The 15,067-nt window shown below is 44.1% G+C and overlaps 3 protein-coding genes across 12 annotated transcripts; all 3 read left to right on the forward strand.

Moving 5' to 3' along the window:
- Window positions 1-401: 401 nt before the first annotated feature.
- LOC306995601 (uncharacterized protein) lies at window positions 402-4,000 on the forward strand. Of its 7 annotated transcripts, XM_079607362.1 has the most exons (6): window positions 456-745; window positions 1,546-1,677; window positions 1,943-2,083; window positions 2,342-2,448; window positions 2,494-3,351; window positions 3,419-3,674. In XM_079607362.1, the coding sequence occupies exons 1-6, from the start codon at window positions 661-663 to the stop codon at window positions 3,419-3,421; spliced, it is 1,326 nt and encodes a 441-aa protein (XP_079463488.1). In that variant the 5' UTR covers window positions 456-660; the 3' UTR covers window positions 3,422-3,674. The 7 variants fall into 7 exon arrangements, with proteins under 7 accessions (XP_079463484.1, XP_079463483.1, XP_079463488.1 ...); XM_079607358.1 differs by having other exon boundaries at window positions 402-745; window positions 2,494-3,673; XM_079607361.1 differs by having other exon boundaries at window positions 2,342-3,351.
- A 1,867-nt stretch (window positions 4,001-5,867) lies between these two features.
- LOC307006906 (uncharacterized protein) lies at window positions 5,868-9,085 on the forward strand. Of its 4 annotated transcripts, none has more exons than XM_079628411.1 (5): window positions 5,868-6,157; window positions 6,958-7,089; window positions 7,355-7,495; window positions 7,754-8,664; window positions 8,732-9,084. In XM_079628411.1, the coding sequence occupies exons 1-5, from the start codon at window positions 6,073-6,075 to the stop codon at window positions 8,732-8,734; spliced, it is 1,272 nt and encodes a 423-aa protein (XP_079484537.1). In that variant the 5' UTR covers window positions 5,868-6,072; the 3' UTR covers window positions 8,735-9,084. The 4 variants fall into 4 exon arrangements, with proteins under 4 accessions (XP_079484537.1, XP_079484535.1, XP_079484534.1 ...); XM_079628409.1 differs by having other exon boundaries at window positions 7,754-7,860; window positions 7,906-9,084; XM_079628408.1 differs by having other exon boundaries at window positions 7,754-9,085.
- A 1,972-nt stretch (window positions 9,086-11,057) lies between these two features.
- LOC307006922 (uncharacterized protein) lies at window positions 11,058-14,203 on the forward strand. Its single transcript, XM_079628450.1, has 4 exons — window positions 11,058-11,308; window positions 12,109-12,240; window positions 12,506-12,646; window positions 12,905-14,203. Exons 1-4 carry the CDS (start codon window positions 11,224-11,226, stop codon window positions 14,104-14,106), a joined length of 1,560 nt encoding a protein of 519 aa, XP_079484576.1. The 5' UTR covers window positions 11,058-11,223; the 3' UTR covers window positions 14,107-14,203.
- The last annotated feature ends 864 nt before the right edge of the window (window positions 14,204-15,067 follow it).

The following is a 15,067-nucleotide window of genomic DNA, read 5'->3' on the forward strand; positions in this document are numbered from 1 at the left end:
GAACAACTATTCTCTGATTATGTAATCCATATGAAACCATCCATCATTAAATTGTTTTTTATATAACCATGGCTGTGTATTCACTATAGTGGCTGGAAACATTGTTTTCATTCATAATTACTTGCATGGATTTGCATCGCAAATCAATCAGCAATTGAAAAATTCAGATTCAAATTCTAGACATGGCCCTCTGTCTGTGCTGTGTCTCTTGATGTTCAATGCAGATTTATGCCAGCCTCCAGTAGATAACCATTTCCTGGAGAGTTTAGGTGTAGGAGTTTAGTCATAATTACAACTTGTAACTTGTGGTAGAACTCCGACTTGTACCACGTGATCGCTTTACCACCTGACAGATTCATTGGACGTTGATAGTGTTGCCATAAAACGCTCAATCATCTCCTAATTACGGTAATTATCACGACATCCAACCCTAATCAAACACACCTGAACAAGCTAATCAAGGTCTTCAAGATTAGGCTATATTAGAAAGCTACAGGCAGGTGATTTTCATTAGGGTTGGAGTTATTTGTTGTGGGACTTGGCTGATATTTTGATGCAGCAACAGGGTTTTTCTTTGTAGTTTTGTGTTCCTGGCTGTCCGCCCCTCCTGACTCACAAATTCAGCACATCTTCTGTTTTGAGAGATTGCAGGTCGAGAGGATGACCGCTCGAGTGTACTGCTCGTTTAGTGCTGTTTTATTGTGTCTGTCTGCATGTTTGAGCACAACAGACGCTGGAGTCGTAGGTGAGAAGTTCTTTTAGCTTCATTACACAGCCCGAAGAAGTGCATAAATAAAGGGCCTAACAAAGTTTGAATTTCGACACAGCTCAGCACGTAGGCTTACAAAAGTACAATACAGACGTCAAGTGGAATTTCAACTTTGTATGTTGGTTTAGTTTTGATAATAAGCTAAGTATAAATATGCAAACTGTCATAAGTTTATGCATTTTTTCATTGTGCAAGTAAAACCCATATAATCACTAATATAGGCATTTTTGTTTAATCTAAAACAAGAACATTAGTGGCTACAAAATTGTTACCAGATGGTTATCAATCCAGAGTTTAAACTTTTGCCTAAAGTTTTTTCGTTTAACAACTTCATAAGCCTACAATATAATATTGGGAGGTAATTCTAACCGATAACTCTGCGTTGTGTATATGTAGTGCGTTCCTATGTTTGCTTTGTTTTCTGTTGAGTAGCCTACTAAAATGCCTAAAAGGTTAATTAGGGTGGTCATGGGGATGGCATAATTTGTGAAGATGTACACCAGTAAATTTGTATACAACATAACTGATGTCCATGTTTTCTATCAGCATTGCACTATTACTCACTCTAGTATAGTGGGGTAGGTTGTAACGGCACTCTCAGTCTTTGAAACTGATTGATGCAGTTTAGTGAAAATGGTAGATTTCTAAGCTACTTTGCAATATTCACACATTTATCTGCTTCAGTTCAAAGTTTGAGACACATTTCTAAAGCTGAATCAAACTATTACAGCACTTCCTGGTCTACCCTAATGATCCTCTTGAATCCTATTCTGTAGTGTCCGGTCAGTGTCCGGCGACGCTGACGGTCGAGCCGTCCCGTCGAGGATGCACTTCTGATAGAGGCTGCTCTGGAGGACACAAATGCTGTCAATTTCCCTGTGGGCCCGCGTGTGTGCCGCCTGTTTTCAGTGAGTTTGAATTAACGATGGAGGCTATCTGTCTTCCAAAAACACTGAAAAAATGTTTTCACTCAGAAATTGCTAGTAAGTTTCGCAAATAATTGCAAAGAAACCGCAAGCAACGCATTGAGCTAAACGTGAAACTATGAAGTATATAGACTGAATATTCCGGTAAAACCTCCTACTATCATCTTATGACAACATTGTTTTTCATACAGTGAATGAGACATTCAGTATTCAGTGATGTGGTTTCTGTCATGTGTCTGCATAACAGCAAAGCCAGGAGAGTGTCCAAGCACAAATTTTGGAGAAGGAGGAATGTGTACCGAGTTTTGTTACTATGACAGTGACTGTCCGAACAATGAGAAATGCTGCAGCAATGGATGTGGACATCAGTGTATGGCTCCATTTGCAGGTATTTGTTATGTTATTATATTAGTGTTTGGGTCAGCTTCCTCGTTATTTCCGTTTGTCTTGTTTTCTAATAAATCTTTCTCAATGTAAAAAGTATTCAGCCAATAGCATGGTTTCAAGCACAGAGTGGCTTTACAAAATTGACAGATGATGATTAAAATTTAAAAAGAGTAAAACTTGCTATTTGGGTTTTGTGCTGTATCTGAGACTGAATGCCGGTAAATGGACTGACTAAAGTTGACTATCTGTATCCATCCAGTGAAGCCTGCAGCCGGACCTCCGAAGCCTCCAGTGAAGCCTGCAGCCGGACCCCCGAAGCCTGCAGCCGAACCCCAGAAGCCTCCAGTGAAGCCTGCAGCCGGACCTGTGAAGCCTGCAGCCGGACCCCCAAAGCCTGCAGCCGAACCCCAGCAGCCCCCAGTGAAGCCTGCAGCCGAACCCCAGCAGCCCCCAGTGAAGCCTGCAGCCGAACCTCAGAAGCCTCCAGTGAAGCCTCCAGTGAAGCCTGCAGCCGAACCTCAGAAGCCTCCAGTGAAGCCTGCAACCGAACCTCAGAAGCCTCCAGTGAAGCCTCCAGCCGAACCTCAGAAGCCTCCAGTGAAGCCTTCCGTTGAACTGCCTGAGCCTGAACCGGAGCCTTCCGTTGAACTGCCTGAGCCTGAACCGGAGCCTTCCGTTGAACTGCCTGAGCCTGAACCGGAGCCTTCCGTCGAACTGCCTGAGCCTGAACCGGAGCCTTCCGACGAACTGCCTGAGCCTGAACCGGAGCCTTCCGACGAACTGCCGGAGCATGGGCCAGAGCCTTCCGTCGAACTGCCGGAGCATGGGCCGGAGCCTTCCACTGAACTGCCTGAGCCTTCCGTCGAACTTCCGGAGCATGGGCCGGAGCCTTCCACTGAACTGCCGGAGCCTTCCGATGAACTGCCAGAGCAGCCTGCAGCTGAACCTCCGGTGAAGCCTGCAGCCGAACACCCAAAGCCTCCAGTGAAGCCTGCAGCCGAACACCCGAAGCCTCCAGTGAAGCCTGCAGCCCAACCCCCGAAGCCTCCAGTGAAGCCTGCAGCCGAATTCCCGAAGCCTCCAGTGAAGCCTGTAGCTGAATTCCCGAAGCCTCCAGTGAAGCCTGTAGCCGAATTCCCGAAGCCTGCAGCCGAATTCCCGAAGCCTCCAGTGAAGCCTGCAGCCGAGCTTCCAAAACCACCAGTGAAGCCTGCAGCCGAATTCCCGAAGCCTCCAGTGAAGCCTGTAGCTGAATTCCCGAAGCCTCCAGTGAAGCCTGCAGCCGAATTCCCAAAACCTCCAGTGAGGCCTGCAGCTGAATTGCCCAAGCCTCCAGTGAGGCCTGCAGCTGAATTGCCCAAGCCTCCAGTGAGGCCTGCAGCTGAATTGCCCAAGCCTCCAGTGAGGCCTGCAGCTGAATTGCCCAAGCCTCCAGTGTGTGCTGAAAACTGTCACCAAACTCACCCTTATGGCCAATGTCCTGGCCATAAGTAATGTGGCTATGCATGCAGGTAACTGTGCTGATTTAACCATTGGATGTATGGTATATTTGCCCTGTTATAACCAAATAAATCTCAGACTTTTAAGACTACTTCCTCTTTTCTTTTTTTAAGTGGGAAAACAAAGTTGGTGTTTTTGGTATGCCAGTGTTAGTTTGGCTGTTCTCACATAATGGGTCATTGGAATTCGTGCTTTAGGAATGCACAAGTTCCCCTACCCAAGACCCCCTACCCAAAACCCCCTACCCAAGACCCAAACACACGCAAAACAGTTTCAAAGAGGCTAGCAATAGCAAGCTAGGTTTGAACGTGTAATATCCCACCCTTCAAAGCCATGCCTCCTTCAAAACGCATGAATCCACAAAGCAGAGTCTGCAAAGTGTCACGAGACGATAGACTGTTAAGTTGCCTCTTGTCTCAAAACACATAACATTACAGCGATAATGAACGTAAACCACTTACCTAAACTGTGGAATGACCTTCCTATGTCCATTAGATCAGTCACATCCTTATGCATGTTCAAACCAATGCTGAAGCAATATCTTTTAAATTCCTATGCAAAAAAACTGTAAACTGCTTATTGTCTATGTGTGTTAGGCTATGTGTTTTTCTACTTATCCGTTTTGTTCTGTGCTGTTTATTTGTGGACTGTAAAGCACTTTGGGCAACGTGAGTTGTATTAAACTGTGCTATATAAATAAATAAACAAACAAACAAACTTGCAGTGCTCTAGTTGTACCATCTGACTGATGTAGATTAATTTCGCCGTTATTAGTGTTGACATGGAAAAGCATAAATCCAAGTCTGAATCCGAATGCAATGATTGGACGAACATATTTTTTTAAGGGGTGGTTCTGAGAACTTTACAGAAGATATGTTCTTAATTTTCAAACACTTCTAATATTGATTGCTATCAGGATGTGAAGAGTTTCAATCAGTATTGCCTATTGACCAATAGTCTTCTTCTGCATTCTGAAGCATTTGCTACAAAGCATAATAATCACATATTGGTTGTAGACATGATATAGAATTATGTAGTTGAACGATGTTTGATTATACGTCCGTCAAGAATTGTTTTGGGATGATTTTATGTATATAGCTAAGTACTTTATGGCCATGCACGCTTCAAAGAGATGAGCCTAGCTAAAGGAAGAACGTTGTCAACGTTAAGTAGTTTGGAAAAGACTGATTGGTTCAGAGATGGCACAGCTCAAGCCCGACCAAGATGACGGCAGAAGTTGTTTGATCCCAAGACAAAGATCTAAAACAGACCACCACCTTAAGAACCTCTGAACGACCCCAGGGTTGAAATCTCTTAAAACCACAGAGACTGAGACTTTACATATCAAGATTTGTTCTACCCACTTAATTGATAGAAGTGCGAGTTTATTACGTAATATAGAAAATGTGTCTATTCCTTGAATAGTGAGGTCAAACAATACATTTACTGTAGAATCTAGGAAAAAATCTGACCGTGATTAAACCATAAAACCTCATAATTCGTGAAGAAAAACAATTTCTAAAGGTACAGTAGGCCCCCTAAACATTACATCGCTCACACCCAGGTTGCGATTTGCAGGGGGGGATGGGTTTAAGTTACGATCCTATTTCCAGTGGTCTTGATCCATGCACGGCTTTTCAAAATGTCACAAAGCGTTTTGTGATTGTTTTGCATGAGATATTGAAGTTTATAAATGCGTATTTTGGCCCGAGTGGGGCTACGAATTCTTCTAAAATCGGATGAACTGGAGCGCGTCACAGAAATGAACCAAAACTCTATAGGCTACTTGCCTCAGTCACGATGAGAAATATGTCTATAGAAAGCTTGAGTGAACAACTATTCTCTGATTATGTAATCCATATGAAACCATCCATCATTAAATTGTTTTTTATATAACCATGGCTGTGTATTCACTATAGTGGCTGGAAACATTGTTTTCATTCATAATTACTTGCATGGATTTGCATCGCAAATCAATCAGCAATTGAAAAATTCAGATTCAAATTCTAGACATGGCCCTCTGTCTGTGCTGTGTCTCTTGATGTTCAATGCAGATTTATGCCAGCCTCCAGTAGATAACCATTTCCTGGAGAGTTTAGGTGTAGGAGTTTAGTCATAATTACAACTTGTAACTTGTGGTAGAACTCCGACTTGTACCACGTGATCGCTTTACCACCTGACAGATTCATTGGACGTTGATAGTGTTGCCATAAAACGCTCAATCATCTCCTAATTACGGTAATTATCACGACATCCAACCCTAATCAAACACACCTGAACAAGCTAATCAAGGTCTTCAAGATTAGGCTATATTAGAAAGCTACAGGCAGGTGATTTTCATTAGGGTTGGAGTTATTTGTTGTGGGACTTGGCTGATATTTTGATGCAGCAACAGGGTTTTTCTTTGTAGTTTTGTGTTCCTGGCTGTCCGCCCCTCCTGACTCACAAATTCAGCACATCTTCTGTTTTGAGAGATTGCAGGTCGAGAGGATGACCGCTCGAGTGTACTGCTCGTTTAGTGCTGTTTTATTGTGTCTGTCTGCATGTTTGAGCACAACAGACGCTGGAGTCGTAGGTGAGAAGTTCTTTTAGCTTCATTACACAGCCCGAAGAAGTGCATAAATAAAGGGCCTAACAAAGTTTGAATTTCGACACAGCTCAGCACGTAGGCTTACAAAAGTACAATACAGACGTCAAGTGGAATTTCAACTTTGTATGTTGGTTTAGTTTTGATAATAAGCTAAGTATAAATATGCAAACTGTCATAAGTTTATGCATTTTTTCATTGTGCAAGTAAAACCCATATAATCACTAATATAGGCATTTTTGTTTAATCTAAAACAAGAACATTAGTGGCTACAAAATTGTTACCAGATGGTTATCAATCCAGAGTTTAAACTTTTGCCTAAAGTTTTTTCGTTTAACAACTTCATAAGCCTACAATATAATATTGGGAGGTAATTCTAACCGATAACTCTGCGTTGTGTATATGTAGTGCGTTCCTATGTTTGCTTTGTTTTCTGTTGAGTAGCCTACTAAAATGCCTAAAAGGTTAATTAGGGTGGTCATGGGGATGGCATAATTTGTGAAGATGTACACCAGTAAATTTGTATACAACATAACTGATGTCCATGTTTTCTATCAGCATTGCACTATTACTCACTCTAGTATAGTGGGGTAGGTTGTAACGGCACTCTCAGTCTTTGAAACTGATTGATGCAGTTTAGTGAAAATGGTAGATTTCTAAGCTACTTTGCAATATTCACACATTTATCTGCTTCAGTTCAAAGTTTGAGACACATTTCTAAAGCTGAATCAAACTATTACAGCACTTCCTGGTCTACCCTAATGATCCTCTTGAATCCTATTCTGTAGTGTCCGGTCAGTGTCCGGCGACGCTGACGGTCGAGCCGTCCCGTCGAGGATGCACTTCTGATAGAGGCTGCTCTGGAGGACACAAATGCTGTCAATTTCCCTGTGGGCCCGCGTGTGTGCCGCCTGTTTTCAGTGAGTTTGAATTAACGATGGAGGCTATCTGTCTTCCAAAAACACTGAAAAAATGTTTTCACTCAGAAATTGCTAGTAAGTTTCGCAAATAATTGCAAAGAAACCGCAAGCAACGCATTGAGCTAAACGTGAAACTATGAAGTATATAGACTGAATATTCCGGTAAAACCTCCTACTATCATCTTATGACAACATTGTTTTTCATACAGTGAATGAGACATTCAGTATTCAGTGATGTGGTTTCTGTCATGTGTCTGCATAACAGCAAAGCCAGGAGAGTGTCCAAGCACAAATTTTGGAGAAGGAGGAATGTGTACCGAGTTTTGTTACTATGACAGTGACTGTCCGAACAATGAGAAATGCTGCAGCAATGGATGTGGACATCAGTGTATGGCTCCATTTGCAGGTATTCGTTATGTTATTATATTAGTGTTTGGGTCAGCTTCCTCGTTATTTCCGTTTGTCTTGTTTTCTAATAAATCTTTCTCAATGTAAAAAGTATTCAGCCAATAGCATGGTTTCAAGCACAGAGTGGCTTTACAAAATTGACAGATGATGATTAAAATTTAAAAAGAGTAAAACTTGCTATTTGGGTTTTGTGCTGTATCTGAGACTGAATGCCGGTAAATGGACTGACTAAAGTTGACTATCTGTATCCATCCAGTGAAGCCTGCAGCCGGACCTCCGAAGCCTCCAGTGAAGCCTGCAGCCGGACCCCCGAAGCCTGCAGCCGAACCCCAGAAGCCTCCAGTGAAGCCTGCAGCCGGACCTGTGAAGCCTGCAGCCGGACCCCCAAAGCCTGCAGCCGAACCCCAGCAGCCCCCAGTGAAGCCTGCAGCCGAACCCCAGCAGCCCCCAGTGAAGCCTGCAGCCGAACCTCAGAAGCCTCCAGTGAAGCCTCCAGTGAAGCCTGCAGCCGAACCTCAGAAGCCTCCAGTGAAGCCTGCAACCGAACCTCAGAAGCCTCCAGTGAAGCCTCCAGCCGAACCTCAGAAGCCTCCAGTGAAGCCTTCCGTTGAACTGCCTGAGCCTGAACCGGAGCCTTCCGTTGAACTGCCTGAGCCTGAACCGGAGCCTTCCGTTGAACTGCCTGAGCCTGAACCGGAGCCTTCCGTCGAACTGCCTGAGCCTGAACCGGAGCCTTCCGACGAACTGCCTGAGCCTGAACCGGAGCCTTCCGACGAACTGCCGGAGCATGGGCCAGAGCCTTCCGTCGAACTGCCGGAGCATGGGCCGGAGCCTTCCACTGAACTGCCTGAGCCTTCCGTCGAACTTCCGGAGCATGGGCCGGAGCCTTCCACTGAACTGCCGGAGCCTTCCGATGAACTGCCAGAGCAGCCTGCAGCTGAACCTCCGGTGAAGCCTGCAGCCGAACACCCAAAGCCTCCAGTGAAGCCTGCAGCCGAACACCCGAAGCCTCCAGTGAAGCCTGCAGCCCAACCCCCGAAGCCTCCAGTGAAGCCTGCAGCCGAATTCCCGAAGCCTCCAGTGAAGCCTGTAGCTGAATTCCCGAAGCCTCCAGTGAAGCCTGTAGCCGAATTCCCGAAGCCTGCAGCCGAATTCCCGAAGCCTCCAGTGAAGCCTACAGCCGAGCTTCCAAAACCACCAGTGAAGCCTGCAGCCGAATTCCCGAAGCCTCCAGTGAAGCCTGTAGCTGAATTCCCGAAGCCTCCAGTGAAGCCTGCAGCCGAATTCCCAAAACCTCCAGTGAGGCCTGCAGCTGAATTGCCCAAGCCTCCAGTGAGGCCTGCAGCTGAATTGCCCAAGCCTCCAGTGAGGCCTGCAGCTGAATTGCCCAAGCCTCCAGTGAGGCCTGCAGCTGAATTGCCCAAGCCTCCAGTGTGTGCTGAAAACTGTCACCAAACTCACCCTTATGGCCAATGTCCTGGCCATAAGTAATGTGGCTATGCATGCAGGTAACTGTGCTGATTTAACCATTGGATGTATGGTATATTTGCCCTGTTATAACCAAATAAATCTCAGACTTTTAAGACTACTTCCTCTTTTCTTTTTTTAAGTGGGAAAACAAAGTTGGTGTTTTTGGTATGCCAGTGTTAGTTTGGCTGTTCTCACATAATGGGTCATTGGAATTCGTGCTTTAGGAATGCACAAGTTCCCCTACCCAAGACCCCCTACCCAAAACCCCCTACCCAAGACCCAAACACACGCAAAACAGTTTCAAAGAGGCTAGCAATAGCAAGCTAGGTTTGAACGTGTAATATCCCACCCTTCAAAGCCATGCCTCCTTCAAAACGCATGAATCCACAAAGCAGAGTCTGCAAAGTGTCACGAGACGATAGACTGTTAAGTTGCCTCTTGTCTCAAAACACATAACATTACAGCGATAATGAACGTAAACCACTTACAGTGCTCTAGTTGTACCATCTGACTGATGTAGATTAATTTCGCCGTTATTAGTGTTGACATGGAAAAGCATAAATCCAAGTCTGAATCCGAATGCAATGATTGGACGAACATATTTTTTTAAGGGGTGGTTCTGAGAACTTTACAGAAGATATGTTCTTAATTTTCAAACACTTCTAATATTGATTGCTATCAGGATGTGAAGAGTTTCAATCAGTATTGCCTATTGACCAATAGTCTTCTTCTGCATTCTGAAGCATTTGCTACAAAGCATAATAATCACATATTGGTTGTAGACATGATATAGAATTATGTAGTTGAACGATGTTTGATTATACGTCCGTCAAGAATTGTTTTGGGATGATTTTATGTATATAGCTAAGTACTTTATGGCCATGCACGCTTCAAAGAGATGAGCCTAGCTAAAGGAAGAACGTTGTCAACGTTAAGTAGTTTGGAAAAGACTGATTGGTTCAGAGATGGCACAGCTCAAGCCCGACCAAGATGACGGCAGAAGTTGTTTGATCCCAAGACAAAGATCTAAAACAGACCACCTTCATAAGAACCTCTGAACGACCCCAGGGTTGAAATCTCTTAAAACCACAGAGACTGAGACTTTACATATCAAGATTTGTTCTACCCACTTAATTGATAGAAGTGCGAGTTTATTACGTAATATAGAAAATGTGTCTATTCCTTGAATAGTGAGGTCAAACAATACATTTACTGTAGAATCTAGGAAAAAATCTGACCGTGATTAAACCATAAAACCTCATAATTCGTGAAGAAAAACAATTTCTAAAGGTACAGTAGGCCCCCTAAACATTACATCGCTCACACCCAGGTTGCGATTTGCAGGGGGGGATGGGTTTAAGTTACGATCCTATTTCCAGTGGTCTTGATCCATGCATGGCTTTTAAAAATGTCACAAAGCGTTTTGTGATTGTTTTGCATGAGATATTGAAGTTTATAAATGCGTATTTTGGCCCGAGTGGGGCTACGAATTCTTCTAAAATCGGATGAACTGGAGCGCGTCACAGAAATGAACCAAAACTCTATAGGCTACTTGCCTCAGTCACAATGAGAAATATGTCCATAGAAAGCTTGAGTGAACAACTATTCTCTGATTATGTAATCCATAAGAAACCATCCATCATTAAATTGTTTTTTATATAACCATGGCTGTGTATTCACTATAGTGGCTGGAAACATTGTTTTCATTCATAATTACTTGCATGGATTTGCATCGCAAATCAATCAGCAATTGAAAAATTCAGATTCAAATTCTAGACATGGCCCTCTGTCTGTGCTGTGTCTCTTGATGTTCAATGCAGATTTATGCCAGCCTCCAGTAGATATCCATTTCCTGGAGAGTTTAGGTGTAGGAGTTTAGTCATAATTACAACTTGTAACTTGTGGTAGAACTCCGACTTGTACCACGTGATCGCTTTACCACCTGACAGATTCATTGGACGTTGATAGTGTTGCCATAAAACGCTCAATCATCTCCTAATTACGGTAATTATCACGACATCCAACCCTAATCAAACACACCTGAACAAGCTAATCAAGGTCTTCAAGATTAGGCTATATTAGAAAGCTACAGGCAGGTGATTTTCATTAGGGTTGGAGTTATTTGTTGTGGGACTTGGCTGATATTTTGATGCAGCAACAGGGTTTTTCTTTGTAGTTTTGTGTTCCTGGCTGTCCACCCCTCCTGACTCACAAATTCAGCACATCTTCTGTTTTCAGAGATTGCAGGTCGAGAGGATGACCGCTCGAGTGTACTGCTCGTTTAGTGCTGTTTTATTGTGTCTGTCTGCATGTTTGAGCACAACAGACGCTGGAGTCGTAGGTGAGAAGTTCTTTTAGCTTCATTACACAGCCCGAAGAAGTGCATAAATAAAGGGCCTAACAAAGTTTGAATTTCGACACAGCTCAGCACGTAGGCTTACAAAAGTACAATACAGACGTCAAGTGGAATTTCAACTTTGTATGTTGGTTTAGTTTTGATAATAAGCTAAGTATAAATATGCAAACTGTCATAAGTTTATGCATTTTTTCATTGTGCAAGTAAAACCCATATAATCACTAATATAGGCATTTTTGTTTAATCTAAAACAAGAACATTAGTGGCTACAAAATTGTTACCAGATGGTTATCAATCCAGAGTTTAAACTTTTGCCTAAAGTTTTTTCGTTTAACAACTTCATAAGCCTACAATATAATATTGGGAGGTAATTCTAACCGATAACTCTGCGTTGTGTATATGTAGTGCGTTTCTATGTTTGCTTTGTTTTCTGTTGAGTAGCCTACTAAAATGCCTAAAAGGTTAATTAGGGTGGTCATGGGGATGGCATAATTTGTGAAGATGTACACCAGTAAATTTGTATACAACATAACTGATGTCCATGTTTTCTATCAGCATTGCACTATTACTCACTCTACTATAGTGGGGTAGGTTGTAACGGCACTCTCAGTCTTTGAAACTGATTGATGCAGTTTAGTGAAAATGGTAGATTTCTAAGCTACTTTGCAATATTCACACATTTATCTGCTTCAGTTCAAAGTTTGAGACGCATTTCTAAAGCTGAATCAAACTATTACAGCACTTCCTGGTCTACCCTAATGATCCTCTTGCATCCTATTCTGTAGTGTCCGGTCAGTGTCCGGCGACGCTGACGGTCGAGCCGTCCCGTCGAGGATGCACTTCTGATAGAGGCTGCTCTGGAGGACACAAATGCTGTCAATTTCCCTGTGGGCCCGCGTGTGTGCCGCCTGTTTTCAGTGAGTTTGAATTAACGATGGAGGCTATCTGTCTTCCAAAAACACTGAAAAAATGTTTTCACTCAGAAATTGCTAGTAAGTTTCACAAATAATTGCAAAGAAACCGCAAGCAACGCATTGAACTAAACGTGAAACTATGAAGTATATAGACTGAATATTCCGGTAAAACCTCCTACTATCATCTTATGACAACATTGTTTTTCATACAGTGAATGAGACATTCAGTATTCAGTGATGTGGTTTCTGTCATGTGTCTGCATAACAGCAAAGCCAGGAGAGTGTCCAAGCACAAATTTTGGAGAAGGAGGAATGTGTACCGAGTTTTGTTACTATGACAGTGACTGTCCGAACAATGAGAAATGCTGCAGCAATGGATGTGGACATCAGTGTATGGCTCCATTTGCAGGTATTTGTTATGTTATTATATTAGTGTTTGGGTCAGCTTCCTCGTTATTTCCGTTTGTCTTGTTTTCTAATAAATCTTTCTCAATGTAAAAAGTATTCAGCCAATAGCATGGTTTCAAGCACAGAGTGGCTTTACAAAATTGACAGATGATGATTAAAATTTAAAAAGAGTAAAACTTGCTATTTGGGTTTTGTGCTGTATCTGAGACTGAATGCCGGTAAATGGACTGACTAAAGTTGACTATCTGTATCCATCCAGTGAAGCCTGCAGCCGGACCTCCGAAGCCTCCAGTGAAGCCTGCAGCCGGACCCCCGAAGCCTGCAGCCGAACCCCAGAAGCCTCCAGTGAAGCCTGCAGCCGGACCTGTGAAGCCTGCAGCCGGACCCCCAAAGCCTGCAGCCGAACCCCAGCAGCCCCCAGTGAAGCCTGCAGCCGAACCCCAGCAGCCCCCAGTGAAGCCTGCAGCCGAACCTCAGAAGCCTCCAGTGAAGCCTCCAGTGAAGCCTGCAGCCGAACCTCAGAAGCCTCCAGTGAAGCCTGCAACCGAACCTCAGAAGCCTCCAGTGAAGCCTTCCGTTGAACTGCCTGAGCCTGAACCGGAGCCTTCCGTTGAACTGCCTGAGCCTGAACCGGAGCCTTCCGTTGAACTGCCTGAGCCTGAACCGGAGCCTTCCGTCGAACTGCCTGAGCCTGAACCGGAGCCTTCCGACGAACTGCCTGAGCCTGAACCGGAGCCTTCCGACGAACTGCCGGAGCATGGGCCAGAGCCTTCCGTCGAACTGCCGGAGCATGGGCCGGAGCCTTCCACTGAACTGCCTGAGCCTTCCGTCGAACTTCCGGAGCATGGGCCGGAGCCTTCCACTGAACTGCCGGAGCCTTCCGATGAACTGCCAGAGCAGCCTGCAGCTGAACCTCCGGTGAAGCCTGCAGCCGAACACCCAAAGCCTCCAGTGAAGCCTGCAGCCGAACACCCGAAGCCTCCAGTGAAGCCTGCAGCCCAACCCCCGAAGCCTCCAGTGAAGCCTGCAGCCGAATTCCCGAAGCCTCCAGTGAAGCCTGTAGCTGAATTCCCGAAGCCTCCAGTGAAGCCTGTAGCCGAATTCCCGAAGCCTGCAGCCGAATTCCCGAAGCCTCCAGTGAAGCCTGCAGCCGAGCTTCCAAAACCACCAGTGAAGCCTGCAGCCGAATTCCCGAAGCCTCCAGTGAAGCCTGTAGCTGAATTCCCGAAGCCTCCAGTGAAGCCTGCAGCCGAATTCCCAAAACCTCCAGTGAGGCCTGCAGCTGAATTGCCCAAGCCTCCAGTGAGGCCTGCAGCTGAATTGCCCAAGCCTCCAGTGAGGCCTGCAGCTGAATTGCCCAAGCCTCCAGTGAGGCCTGCAGCTGAATTGCCCAAGCCTCCAGTGTGTGCTGAAAACTGTCACCAAACTCACCCTTATGGCCAATGTCCTGGTCATAAGTAATGTGGCTATGCATGCAGGTAACTGTGCTGATTTAACCATTGGATGTATGGTATATTTGCCCTGTTATAACCAAATAAATCTCAGACTTTTAAGACTACTTCCTCTTTTCTTTTTTTAAGTGGGAAAACAAAGTTGGTGTTTTTGGTATGCCAGTGTTAGTTTGGCTGTTCTCACATAATGGGTCATTGGAATTCGTGCTTTAGGAATGCACAAGTTCCCCTACCCAAGACCCCCTACCCAAAACCCCCTACCCAAGACCCAAACACACGCAAAACAGTTTCAAAGAGGCTAGCAATAGCAAGCTAGGTTTGAACGTGTAATATCCCACCCTTCAAAGCCATGCCTCCTTCAAAACGCATGAATCCACAAAGCAGAGTCTGCAAAGTGTCACGAGACGATAGACTGTTAAGTTGCCTCTTGTCTCAAAACACATAACATTACAGCGATAATGAACGTAAACCACTTACCTAAACTGTGGAATGACCTTCCTATGTCCATTAGATCAGTCACATCCTTATGCATGTTCAAACCAATGCTGAAGCAATATCTTTTAAATTCCTATGCAAAAAAACTGTAAACTGCTTATTGTCTATGTGTGTTAGGCTATGTGTTTTTCTACTTATCCGTTTTGTTCTGTGCTGTTTATTTGTGGACTGTAAAGCACTTTGGGCAACGTGAGTTGTATTAAACTGTGCTATATAAATAAATAAACAAACAAACAAACTTGCAGTGCTCTAGTTGTACCATCTGACTGATGTAGATTAATTTCGCCGTTATTAGTGTTGACATGGAAAAGCATAAATCCAAGTCTGAATCCGAATGCAATGATTGGACGAACATATTTTTTTAAGGGGTGGTTCTGAGAACTTTACAGAAGATATGTTCTTAATTTTCAAACACTTCTAATATTGATTGCTATCAGGATGTGAAGAGTTTCAATCAGTATTGCCTATTGACCAAT

The sequence above is a fragment of the Phoxinus phoxinus genome (assembly GCF_949152265.1).
Source record: "Phoxinus phoxinus genome assembly, chromosome: 1".
In the NCBI taxonomy this organism is placed as follows: Eukaryota; Metazoa; Chordata; class Actinopteri; order Cypriniformes; family Leuciscidae; genus Phoxinus; species Phoxinus phoxinus.